This window comes from Scleropages formosus, chromosome 4, assembly GCF_900964775.1.
Source record: "Scleropages formosus chromosome 4, fSclFor1.1, whole genome shotgun sequence".
Lineage (NCBI taxonomy): Eukaryota > Metazoa > Chordata > Actinopteri > Osteoglossiformes > Osteoglossidae > Scleropages > Scleropages formosus.
The window spans coordinates 6,710,498-6,723,988 of record NC_041809.1 but is presented as its reverse complement, the minus strand read 5'-3'; the positions used below and the strand labels follow the sequence as shown (position 1 = coordinate 6,723,988).

General features: G+C 40.4%; 1 protein-coding gene across 1 annotated transcript; it reads left to right on the top strand.

The window, feature by feature from the left end:
- The first annotated feature begins 211 nt into the window (after positions 1–211).
- ddx21 (DEAD (Asp-Glu-Ala-Asp) box helicase 21) lies at positions 212–10,754 on the top strand. The gene is made up of 16 exons (XM_018749578.2): positions 212–382; positions 2,332–2,565; positions 2,834–2,956; positions 3,365–3,440; positions 3,553–3,728; positions 4,017–4,134; positions 4,497–4,682; positions 5,676–5,821; positions 6,907–7,056; positions 7,808–7,969; positions 8,174–8,293; positions 8,452–8,525; positions 8,844–9,003; positions 9,152–9,286; positions 9,664–9,708; positions 10,289–10,754. The coding sequence occupies exons 1-16, from the start codon at positions 296–298 to the stop codon at positions 10,514–10,516; spliced, it is 2,220 nt and encodes a 739-aa protein (XP_018605094.2). The 5' UTR covers positions 212–295; the 3' UTR covers positions 10,517–10,754.
- The last annotated feature ends 2,737 nt before the right edge of the window (positions 10,755–13,491 follow it).

Genomic DNA, 13,491 nt, shown 5'->3' with positions numbered 1-13,491 from the left:
TAATTAATTCAAATAATCAAGTAAATTTGAATGGATACCTTCAGTATTTATGTTTAATTACTTGTATTGCTAATATTTCTTGATGTAACGCAATGCCTGGCAAGTTGTTACTGCTTTGGTGGAGAATGAATGTAGTTTTTGTCGCGATACATCGCCAGTCGGACTTTTATGACCCTTACGGCCCTCCGTAGAGAAATCCGCCTCAACGCGCGTTTCCGCTGTTTCCGGTCCTTTTCGCGTCCGTGCTCGAGGCGTTCAATCGTTGTAGTCCGCCTGGGCGCTCATCTGAGTCGTAATGCCGGCAAAAATAGTGCTTGAAACCAACGACGCTGAGATGGATGACAGCGAGGAAACCACCGTAAAGGAGAAAAAAGCACTTAAGGTAGGAAAAGGTGGCATTTAAAAATTAAATTCTGCCTGAAACTCGTACCGGAGTTGTCGTGTCGCGGTCGCGCACGTGTCGCCCACCTCGTGTAAACATCGGAGGAGCAGGACCTCTTTTTTCATGACACATAATTTTTATGATCTATTCTCCGCACAGTTAGGATACCTGTGGTTTACTCAAGGGAGATTTTAAAGTTTATTAATCGATGTGACAAGGAAGAAGAAGAGTGGCGGCCTGCTAGCAGCGAACCAGCTAGTTTGGGTGCTAACACCGCCAGGAAACTACGGCTAGTTCAGATTTTTGTATAATAAAATATTGTCCATCCATCCATTTCTTTCACGCTTTTCCTAGGGTCCTAGTCGCTAGTGGTGTGTTTAAACGTTTTATGAATGTTTTTAACTTCTACGCTATACTTACAACTGCACAAAGTTTATTTTCACGAACTAAAGGCGACGCACGTCTAGAGTTGTGATATTGTTTACATTTGATAGCAAAACGTCCGTTCTGTCAAACTGTGTCATTCTTGTACAGATCGAACAGCCGTTTAAATTTGGTATTTATTAATGACCTTTTTAAAACTTTTTGTTTTTACTTTGTCTGACACAATCAGTCATGTCAAGAAGTTCACACGTGTTTTAAATGGCAGCTGTTGGTGACGTCATGGAGCTCCGCCCACTAGTCGCGAGCAGAGCGGCGGTCCCTGTGAAATAAACCTCGTGCGCTCCAGTCCAGCCTTCTGGTTATTAAATACAGGCTTTCCTTGCGCAGCGCCTTTAATTCGCTCCCCTAAAAACGGTGTTAACTGATAAGGAGCCGTATGAGAAGTAAATAAATAAATAAATAATTTTATTTCATATTTTTTAGTTTAGCTGCTCCTCGTGATTTATCCATGATTTATCCAGTTAAGTAACTTTTTAAACTTTTTTTTTTTGTACAAGAGCATACCACCACCATATAAACATGCTCACACCACCTAAAGCGCACTTCTAAGTATCTACACTAAGCAATGTAATGATTTTATATTATAATCAACATGATGTAAAGAGGAACGTTAGTGTCATGAATAGTGGACATTGTGGTCAAAATCAAGGTAAAAATGACATTACACTTTTCATGTGCCCTGTTGTAGCACTAAAACCAAAAGTAATAATGAGAAAAAAGGAAAAAAAACAGTGGAAAAGTCAATATTAAACACAACAAAAGCATAATCAATTTGAAGTACATGGGGAAAAGCAAAAATGGTTACAGCAGCAGTGTAGGTGACTTCATATTATTCTGACTCCCCAGAATAGTTTGTAACTTGTGCCTTTTCTCCCTTCGCAATTCTCCGAAGCCCTATACTGGACAGCACAGCAACAAAATTATTGTTAAACAGGAAAATATGTGCAGTACTGAAATACACTTGGTATGAAATAGAATGATTCATATGGTGGTTAAACTAGAATGTTAACATAAATCTGTTGAATGTAAAACTGAAATGATATTGGAGGAAAAAATGAAGCCCTGTATTGTGACACATTGTGTGTGTCCTCTAGATGGGGATGTGATTCTGTGACAGTTTAATGCAATGAAAAAGGCACCTTTTCATAGCAGTCAACCAGTTCAAGGCACTGAGTTGGAAGTGCAGCTGTCATCTACATAAATATGTCACATTGCAGCTTTAAAGAGGTCTCTGTGCCATAACACATAAATATCATGTAAATATTTTCTCAATTTCCCATCTGTCCCATTTTATAACGTTTCAGTGGACAGTACTAACAGAACCCTGGGACAATAGGGTTCATAGTGATATTTGCTGAAATGAAGAAGAAAGAAACAGCTCTTATGTTCAGTTGTGGTTTGAGACTCAGCTGAGTGGTATGAAAACATGGAAGACGGTTTACAACGAGGGCAGGGGACTGTTCTTCATTACAAGTTTCATCACATTTTTCTGATTTTGTGTTTAGAAACTAAAAAAAGAGAAGGTCAAGGATAAGAGAAAGAAGAAGCCAGCTGATGAAGAGACCGATGAGCATGAACCACCGAGCCCAAAGAAGAAAAAGACGGAACACGGAGCCAATGGCAAGTTGCCGAAGAAGAAGAAGAAATCGAGTAGTACCAGTGAAACACCTTTAATGAAAACACCATCACATTCATCAGAATCTGAGTGCAATAGCTCAGGCCCTGAAGAAAGAACAAAGGTATGAAATGGAAGCCATCCAGAAATGTTCCATTTGTGCCATGCTTATGATTCCTTCCTGAATTTATTACTATAGATTTTCTTATGAAAGATACGTGGTTTACTGTTTCCTGTCCTTTTAATATCAGCACATCTTTTGTTCTTCAGAAGTCATGTTCTTCTGTCTTTAAACTATTTGAAACATCTGCTTTCATGTTCTTTGGAGTGCAAGAATGAATTATCAGAAGGTAGTTTGTGAATTCTTTTATGAAATTCTTATTTTTCTCCAGAAACAACGTAAGAAGGCAGCAGTCAATGGAGACACAGTGCAGACTCCCAGTAAGCTCAACGGCTGTTCTACAGAGTCGTCCTCTCTTCATTCAAGCAACGACAGCGAAAGCGACAAAGAAGTTGTGAGTTACTGATGTGAAAGTCTCAAACTCTTGAGTGTTTTCTTTACATGAGTTCTGAAATTTTGCAGGTTGCACCATTCCATATTCATGGGCTTTGCTCCTCACCCCTTCTACTGCCACAGCTGAAGAGGTCTTTTTGAGCCGCTGAGGCACAGCATCTTCTTGCTTTGCTTTGAGGAGTTGAATTTATAATCAGTTTTAAAAAGTTTTAATCGGGGATAAAATAATTTACAATGCCCTGTAAAAAGTCTAAATAATAGTAATGAAAGATGAGCTCTTCTACAACTGGACCTGCTAATTTATGTTAACATCAATGATCACAGATTATTTTTATCACATTGTTATAAATTTTATAATTTAACTTTTATTTTATTAAATTTAACTATGTTTTGAACTTACTTTTTAAAGGAAGAGACGCCAGAGCAGAAAGAGGGTGCCTTCTCTAATTTTCGAATTTCGAAGGAGACCATCAGATTACTTCAAGGTATTTGCAAAAATAATCCTGATATATTTTGTAGTGTTCTTTGGGCTCAATAGTTTTTGTCTGTCTGTCTATATGGACATATTTGTTTACTCTGATTATTCCCCTTTTTTAGCCCGAGGTGTGACATACCTGTTTGACATCCAAGCCAAGACATTCAACTCTGTGTTTGATGGGAAGGATGTGGTGGCCCAAGCGAGGACCGGCACTGGAAAGACTTTCTCTTTTGCCATCCCCCTCATTGAGAGGCTGACAGCCACTGTGGACAGGAAAAGAGGGCGACCTCCAAAGGCAAGGCCATGATATAACATTTTGAGAACATGAATTTAAGTCATTAGGCTTGCACATCAAACTAAATTGCTCCAGTAAAATACCCAACTCTGAAAAATGGTATCGCTATGAAATGGACCATAAGCATCAGTGGACCATAAGCATCGGTTTATTAACAAGATTTAAATACTTTTCAGTAGAATTAGATAAGCACACTAAAGACCAGCTGGTATATCTGTGAGGGCCACAGCACAATGTTTTCAGTGTGTCATGGTAGATGAAAAGATGTTTCTTGTTTCCTTCTTTCAGGTCCTTGTTCTTACTCCTACTAGAGAACTTGCTATTCAGGTTGCCAAGGATTTCAAAGATATCACAAAAAGATTGTCTGTTGCCTGTTTCTATGGTGGCAGCCCCTACAATCCCCAAAGTAAGTAGGAAAATCAGAATGTGTATTTTAAATGTAAAATAAAATTTTTGTAATGAGTAAAATTTCATATTTAATTGCATTTCAAGTTATGTACTGAATGTAGTGCTTTTGTATGTAGATTGAATGTACAGCTCTTGGGTTCTGTTGGAATTCAAGATCCATTTCTTTTATGTGCATGGATAGGATTTCATGACATTTCCTTAACAATTACTTGATAGTTGTTACTTGATAGTTGAGCTGTAGATGGTTGTACTCTCATCTGCTGTATGTGGTCCAAGTCTGTAATTATATCCTGTTCAGCCTGTTGGCTGTAAAATAAGACCTGGGAGTTGACCCCCCCCCTCCCATCTGTGCCCCAACAGTGGACAGCATTCGCAATGGCATCGATATTCTAGTAGGTACCCCAGGCCGAATTAAAGACTTGTATCAGAACAGCAAACTGAATCTCTCTGAGCTGAAGCACGTGGTTCTGGATGAAGTGGACCAGATGCTGGACATGGGCTTCGCGGAACAAGTGGAGGAGATCTTGGCAGCTTCCTACAAAAAAGGTTAATTGGAAATGCATGCAGATTTGCACGTGAACATCAAGTGATGTAAAAGAGCCAGTGATAGGAACATCTGTTTTTATGCTGTTTTCATTTATTGGACAAGTCAGACTACTTATTTTAATAATTAATACTTGTACAACTTGCCCAAAAACTCGTAAGTGTTTAAATGCCACTATCACATCCCCCCACGGTGTCACAGAAACTGAAGTTCTTAGGAGAAAATTCTTTCTTTACTGGTATTGTTTGTCTAGGTAGGTATGAATTAAATTACTATTACATGCCAGTATGCTCTGAAGCAACCTAGTGTTATCACTAGCATGTCTTTGTTTTGACTGGTGCTTTGCCAACACTAGAGTTGTTTAGGTCAAAAGAATGTCATAAGTAGCCTCCAAACGTGGCTCTTAGACGTGGAAATATTTTGATGACACCGACACTTCTCTTTTGCATTGTGATACTAAATCAATTAACCACACAATGAGTAGTTTAATGTGTAAAACTGTTGTAAAGGATGAACAACCTCAGACTTCATAAGTGGCTCTCTGCATCAATTAATGTTACTTGATTTCTGCTTTTTATTTTTGCCTTTTAATTTTGTACAGGGGGCAGCAGGTAGCGTAGTGGTTAAGACTGCTGCCTTTGGGCTCAGGGGTTGCTGGTTCAAATGTCGTCTGCTTCTTTAGTACCTTTGAGCAAAGTACTTACCCTGAACTGTCCCAGGAAAAAAAACTACCCCGCTGTATAAATGGGTAAATAATTGTAGGTAGCTTAACATTGTAAGTCGTTTTGGAGAAAAGCACAATATGAATGAACAAATGTATTTCTTTTCTGAATTCCTGTAAGTCAGTCAGCTGTGGTGATAGTAGCAGATTTCCAGCATTTTGTTAACTGTAACATCTTCGCATTAATAAGTTGTATAAAGTTTGTAAATTAGGTACAGCTGACAGTGCAGAGCGAACTGGACCTGACCTGGAGTGTTGCCCTGTGTTGCCTTAGGCTCAGAAAGCAACCCCCAGACGCTGCTCTTCTCTGCCACGTGCCCCCACTGGGTGTACGATGTGGCCAAGAAGTACATGCGGCCGCAATGCGAGCACGTCGACCTCATCGGAAAGAAGACACAGAAGACTGCCACTACCGTGGAAGTACGTCACCCCGTGTGCATAGCAAAGGATTGCCTCCAGCGCTTTGTCCGACGGGGCAGTTTTATAACGTGACGTTTCCAGGGGTGCTCGGTTAGTGGACTTCGCAAAGGCTGGCACGGAAATTGTATAAGGTTGCGTATAGTCAAATCTTTCACGATTTTTAAACATATTTGATTAATTTTAATTTATTCCTATTTATCTGGAGTTATGTTATCTTGTTAAAGGGGTAATGAGGCAAGGAATGTTTCAGAATTCTCTAGAATCGTCTCTGGCATTTGCCAATTCGTAGTTCCACGAGCAGGAAATTCTACAGAAGCAGTAATGTGTACACGGGGAGTCGACAAACTGGTATCTCAGCCCTTCATAGGGTGCACTGATGGCCTGTGAGCTTCAATACTGGTCAACATGAGCTCCCCTGAAAGGTGTTTTGATGTTCAGTTTACTGTTGTTAGGAACGATTACTGTTGAGGAGAAGGAGTTCTTAGCAGTTGTCTACTGTGAGTGAGTGACACAGAGAGAGTGTGTGTGTTTCACTGATGTATGGATGAGTGACCCATTGTAAGTAGTGTATCTAGCAGTGTAAGTCACCGTGGTGAATAAGGTGTGGGCTCATAACACTACATAGAGTTTGGACTTCGCTTTGGAGAAAAGCGTCTGCTAAATAAACGTAAACGTACTGGTACATGTATCATCCTTCATGATATAAGCTAATGGGTGCATTCAGGTATGTGTTTTATGTGACTTGTCGTAGCTGTTGTTACCCTTTGACGCTTGCCCTGACACAAATACCATTCCATGTAATAATGTTTTAGAATTTCATGCCAGACCAGTTTGGGACAGCTTCCATATCACGTAACCTTTTCCAGTAGTGACAGATGTAAGCAGAATTTTTTTTTTTTGGCTATTTGTAGTGGCTCCACATTGAAAATTTCTCTCTCTCCCCGCCTCTTTGTGGTCTCAGTAGTTCTGAAAGCACTGCATGCCATTTCTTCTTTACTAAGCGGTTCTGAAAATGTGTGTACTTTATTTTAAATATAAGTTGAGAGGTTGTCATTCATAAGTCACATTTCCTCTGCCCGAAACAGCACCTGGCCATTTCATGTCACTGGTCCCAGAGGGCAGCGGTCATCGGAGATGTGATCCAGGTCTATAGCGGTAGCCACGGACGCACCATCGTCTTTTGCGAAACCAAGAAAGAGGCCACTGAGCTGTCACTCAACACCTCCATAAAGCAGGTACTCGCGGTAGCACCTCCTGCCTGTGCACAGTGTTCCTCCAGAGCTATTGTGTGTTTGCAGTTCGCCTTGGAGGAGCGGAAAAAAGAGCACAAACTTGTAAACTGATAGTCGCTGGTTTGAGCCTCACTCCAACTGCTGTAGTAATGGTCCAAAACAGTATATCTCTTTTGAAGTGTCAGTAACTGTTATTAAGCTTGATTTATCCTACACCATTGTCCAAGGAAACTTACTTTGATTTACTCATTTATATAGCAGGATGTTCGTACTGGAACAATTTTCTGTGAAATCAGCTTTTAATACAGTATTTTTAGTGATTTGAAGCAGTGATGTTCAAGGTGGAAGGCAACAGTTAACCACTACGCTCACTGCAGGCTCAAAATGACTAATTAATAGTAATCTTTACCTTTTCAAAGGTTTGGCGATCGTTCGGTGATCATTTGGTGAACTGCTTGTTTCAGTGTATGTAGGGACAGCCGGTAACGTGGTTAGAGCTACTGCCTTTGGACCCAAAGGTTGTACTCATGAGCACAAGGTACTTACTCTGAATTGATTCAGTAAAATTACCCAGCTGTATAAATAGGTAAATAATTGTAAGTACCATGACACTGTAAGTCACTTCGGAGAAAAGCATCAGCTAAATGAATGAGTGTAAATTGTGTCCCACATGCTGTTATCTAAAGGGATATATGTGGGTTGCGGGACTGATTTCTGGCTTTTGACTACTGCTAATGCACATCACATTACACAGAACACCCAGTCTTTGCATGGAGACATTCCTCAGAAGCAGAGGGAGATCACGCTCAAAGGCTTCAGGAATGGGGCCTTTGAGGTACTGGTGGCTACCAATGTGGCAGCCCGTGGCTTGGACATTCCAGAGGTTGATCTGGTCATACAGTGTTCACCCCCAAAGGTGAGTTTTTTTCAGTGTTTTTGTATTGGACAGCATCAGAACATGTTAAACATTAGTACCTGTGCTTTGTATAAATTGACTAAAGGGGATTCAGGGTTGATTGGTGGTGAATCTAGGATTAATTCTCTTGAATTTAAGTGGGTTTATTTGAGGTGAATCTGTCAATTTTATAACATTGTCTATCATCTCTGTGCCCCAACAAAGGATGTGGAATCCTACATCCATCGATCAGGTCGAACAGGCAGGGCTGGCCGGACAGGTGTATGCATCTGCTTCTACCAGCGCAAAGAAGAACAGCAACTCCGATATGTGGAGAACAAAGCTGTAAGTGTCTGTACGGCCAGCTTTTTTTGTCCTTGTCCTGGTTGTGCTTGTGGTCATTCACTCAGAGGGGTTGGCACTGGCAAGAGTAACTTTAGCAACAAAGATTGTAGAAAAGGGAGTTGTTTTTGTTTAAATACAGTGTTTCTCTTTCCCCCAAGGGCATTAAATTTAAGCGAGTTGGAGTACCAACTGCCAACGATATCATCAAGTCCTCCAGTAAAGATGCAGTACGGTACGCTCATAATTTTTAGCAGGACATGCTTTGCTTCTGTCAGAAGCACAAAAGTGATATTTAATTTTGTGCTGTTACTGTCCAAAGTGTGCTGATACGTTTTTAAAATTAATTTTAGATATTATGTTAATATAGATGTATTTAGATTTTTTCCAAGAGTTCATGCACCTTTAACAAACTTATTCCCTTCTAGATGTAAACATAAACTAAGATTCTTAGAAAAACGAATTTTCATATTTGTTATGCAAGCAGTTTGTCACATAACTTCTCATACATGTTGTGAATATGAGCAATTGTTATTAATATGGCCCAAACTAGATACCTGGATGGTATACCATCTACAGTGATTGAGTACTTCCGCTCGGCGGCGGAAAAGCTGATTGAGGAACGGGGGGCCGTTCCAGCCCTGGCAGCTGCCCTCGCCCATATTTCTGGGGCCACCACCCTTGAGGAGCGCTCTCTCCTTAACTCTGATGTGGTTAGTTCGCCTGGTCCATATTCTTGTTTATATCCTGCTTGAATTCCTCGTTAGCTGTTGGAGAAATTACCTGTTTCTTAACATTTTTCAGTGTATCAGGTAGATCTCAAATGTGACATGTAATGTGTGGTCTTTGATGCCTTCTCAGGGATACAAGACCATTGTGCTGAAATGTTCTCAAGAAATGCACAGCATCGGCTATGCATGGAGGGCCCTGAAGGAGCAACTGGGAGAGGAGATTGATGATCAGATTCAGAGGATGACGTTCCTTAAGGGGAAGACTGTATGTATAAACGCGTAAATGCGAGCTTTTTTTTCTAGGTACGGTTAAGCTTAGATTGCATTTGGGGTCCTTAGTGCTGAAGTGTTGATGTAGCACAAACAATGACTGGTGTGATATTTTTGTCCTACATCAAGACTTCAGTACTTCGAGTTGCAGAATGTGGAGTAACTGCAAAGTTGAGTTCTTGTTATTTAATGCCTCTGTGTCCTTTTAAATTATATTTATAATATTGATGTTTCACTTTAACGGTGCTATTCGGTTGTTTTGGTTAAAGCAACAGGTTAATGATTATATTATCGTATGCTATTCGACTGTTTTAAGATACTTGGTATAAGAATCCCATATACAATTCAGTGTTTTTATGTCTTAATTTTTAGGGTGTCTGCTTTGATGTTGCGGCAGCTAAAGCGAAAGACATTGAGGTTTGTGGGTTTTTTTTTTTTTATTTGCTCTTGCTTGGTGACAGATCCAGTTGATGCAAAGAGGTGTTTGTAATGTGAGCATCAGTCATGGTCTTGTAGTTATAACCCAGCCACCTTCAGCAAGCAAATTTCTCGACTCATCAGTGTAGTTTCAGCTTACGCTTCCAAGCTTTGATGAGTCGAGTGACGAGAGTCATGCCATAGCTTCAGGTTTCACAGCCGTGTGTATGACAGAATCTCTGAATTGGAGTTTTTAGGGTATTCCATACTGCCTGCAGGTTTCAAATATTGGTTTGCAGTATTTTTCTTTCCATTGATAGTTACGCTGCTTGACTGGGTCTGCCTTGAACAGCAAATTTTGAGGAAGCGGTATTGTTTCCCTTTGCAGTGTGTAAAACAATCAGCTGACATGATTAGGTGTGTGTCACTAAAGAGGCAGCCCTGTGTAGACTTGTATCAAATAGGGGGCACAAAGTACTGATCTACAGTAGTCCTTCAGAATGTTGCCGGGAAGCTGTGGCACATGGTAGGTGCAGTTACCTGTCTGGAGTCTGTAAGCATCTCACATGCCCCTTTGTAGGAGGTCTGGCAGAACGGTCGACGCTGGCAGCTGTCGATACCCACAGAGCTCCCGGAGCTGGAAGAAAGCAATTGGAAGGGTGGGGACCGGCCAGCTGGTGGGAACAGCCGTTCCTTCCGTGGCGACAGACGCGGAGCCGGACGCAGAGGTCAGGGCCGTAGCTTTGGAAACAATAATCGAAGAGGAGGCGGTGTGAAACGGAGCCACAGCAGGGCTTTCGATTACTAAAGGGCTGTGACCTTGCCTGGTGCTCTGGACCACCCCCACATTCCCATCACCACTTTTCCAGCAGTGGTTGAGAGAACTCTCTATTTACCCCCCTGGTGGAAACGCTCAAGGGGGGCTCTAATGCCTTGATAACCAGTTTGCTACAAGTCAATGACTTTGCATTCATGTATTTAATATAACTAGAAAATATCCATTCATGTGAATGAGATGTATTCATTAAAGGTGTTCTTTAAAAAGCTTTTTTTTTTTTTTTTACTTTATTCTGAAATGCCAATTCAAACTTTTAACATGTGGCCTTCTGTGTATTCTTGCTACCAAGGTGATAGGTTGGGTACCAGAATGGTGCTCAAAAAAGTCTAAATAAGAGACTTGGTGCAGTAAGTAATGTTGGTGCCTCCCAGTGCCTGAGCTGTGCAGTTGGGCGTAGGTTTAGACCTACCTCGGTGTGCACCGAGTTAGCATGTTCTCCTTGTGCATTCAGTCCAAAGATGTGAATGGAAAGAACTACAACTTCTGTACCCTACCTTACCATGAAAACCATTTAGTTGCAATGAATTAAATTTGACTCAGGAGCACTTACCTCCACTTATTACATGTGTAAGTCACGCTTGCAGCCTAGGTTCATGGACAGAGTTGAGTAAAGAACCAACATAGCTCAAGGTGGAAGTGCTTGTCCATACATTTACTTGGAGGAAAAATCTCTTCTCGGTGCTTAAAAAAAATCTGTCAAGCCTCCAGTTGCTTTGATTTAGAAACAAAACGAAAGGCGGTGCACCAAGAAGCTGCAAATATATGCTGTGGAAGAATGACGTACATAATTAGTGCAAGAAGTTACAATATTTTAGCAGGGGTGCTTGTGTGACATTGACTTTCCTAAAGGGTATCCAGGTAATCTGGACTGTTAGAATTATCATGCAGATGAAATAATTTTCCTAGCAGGAGAAAGTTAACACTTGGGAGAGCCACATATTTATAAAGGGAATTTTAGGTGTAGACCATAACAAAATTGCCTTGCCAAGTAGAAATAATCAAATTACATGTCATAACTTTAAAAACAACCGAGTTGCACTTCACCAAAAAAAAAAAATGGGACCAATAAATCAATCAAAGACTTTTTGAATGGTTGAATAAACACTTCCAATTAACTGGTATGGTAACAAATTCCAAGAATAGATAGATCAAAGTGCCAGGAACAGCCTTGCATTTTAAAACATAGCTGAAGTGTCCCAGAAACATCCAATGAATGCATGTTGCAGTATCTTCCTGGATACTGAGGGGGGTTCAGGCAAGGAAAACTTCAGCGCAGAGAAGCCAACTCATTGCCACTAAAAGACAAGTGAATGTCCTCTCTTGGGCAGTGTCACAAAAATATGTACCAATGCTTGTCAAAACGGTGATTGCACAAAGCCGAAATCGTACCTTGGAACTGCTCGGTGAGATTTGCATTGACCTTTACTTATTTATCTCATGCTTTGCTCCAAAGCAACTTACAATGTTAAGCTACTTACAATTATTTATCCATTTATACAGCTAGGTAAGCAATTTAAGGTAAGTACCTTGCTCAAGGTGGGATTCGAACCTGCGAGATAAGCTATTTTTCCACTTTAGTTAATTGTTCCCTTTTTTTTCAGGGCACAGATGTAAGTATTTATAGATATCTGCATTAGATATAGATCAGTTATTTCTTTGATGAATGAAGCTGCTTAATGTCTTGTTTCTTACCCGTTATGCAGCTCTCGGTAGCAGAGAACACTTTCTGTACTCTGTACCTTTTCAGAAAGAATACTTCTGTAGAACAGAACTAGTGCAAACATTTACAGTTCTCATAGGCATACTTTTTCCTGCAATTATAATACAAAATATATTTGTGATGACACCTCCTGGTCCCCCATATTAGACATTTTCCCAAGCCGGCGAATGAACTATTATTATTCGGGGGGGATCAATACTAAACTTTGATTGGTCTCCCAGTGAAACTGGCCAATGAAATCGATAACAGGAGTAATATGACAGAAAAGGGGTGCTGTTATTGGTTCATGGAAAAATGACTGTGATTGGCAACTAACAATGTCCAATGAAATCCATGGAAAACATTTTCTGTAACAATTACTTTTTAGGAGAAAAATTTAAAAATAACAAGAAGAGGGTGACAAATATAACAGAGTAAGAGTACATTTTTTCTTTAGCAATATCCTTCAGTAAGAAGTACGAACACGAAAAAAAATTCCCTGAAAAGCACAATTTCTTTAGGTAGTTATGTGCTGCCCGTGTTTAACACTCCTTCCGTCAGTGTCGGTTTGGAAAAATATCCTGTCTTTTGGAAGAAATCACAAATGCTTTGCGGTGCCTCAAAACTGAAATTTGAGCTGCTGCGAAAGCGAACACTTACTCTTAGAACTGTTTAACGGATGACCTGCTGCTTACAACTTCTGGAAAAGCTCATTTTGGAAGCCAAAGCAACACTACAGATAAGCGGCTCATAAATGATTTATGGTGAACTGTCTTACATGGCTGGTAAGAACACAGGTGCTCCATTAATGGTCCTCTAGTTGCAGCTTCTCACAGGACAAAGATTTCAGAGATTTCACAAATTTACAAGGTGTGTTTATGCTCATATATAACCCCTAGAGGTTTATCACTCCATTACAAGGTTAGGGTTGATGCAGCGAGTCGTCCCATCTTCAGTTGGGGTTACCCTTCTCCTACAGGGACAAGCTGTCTTTGTACTATTTTTGCATTGATTAAAATGTGAAGTCAGCCATCTTTTTTATTTTTTATTATTCACTCATACGGAGGATCCTAAAGGGCACGGCCGCTCAATAGCAGGTCTAGGACCAGAAGGTTATGAGTTTTCATTACACCACTAAGAATTTTATGCCAAGATCTTGGAAAGGGAGTTAAATCAGTCAAAGCAAAAATGACTCAGTCCTCAAAGACTTGAGCTGAAAAGTCCTGTAAGAGAGCATTTCTTGAAT

Bases quoted from the DNA above. Each gene is read 5' to 3' on its own strand.
- ddx21 (XM_018749578.2), top strand. From the start codon at position 296: ATGCCGGCAAAAATAGTGCTTGAAACCAACGACGCTGAGATGGATGAC. The intron at 3,729-4,016 runs GCAAGGCCATGA...TCCTTCTTTCAG, and splicing joins AAAGAGGGCGACCTCCAAAG to GTCCTTGTTCTTACTCCTAC. The intron at 9,004-9,151 runs GTTAGTTCGCCT...ATGCCTTCTCAG, and splicing joins CTCTCCTTAACTCTGATGTG to GGATACAAGACCATTGTGCT.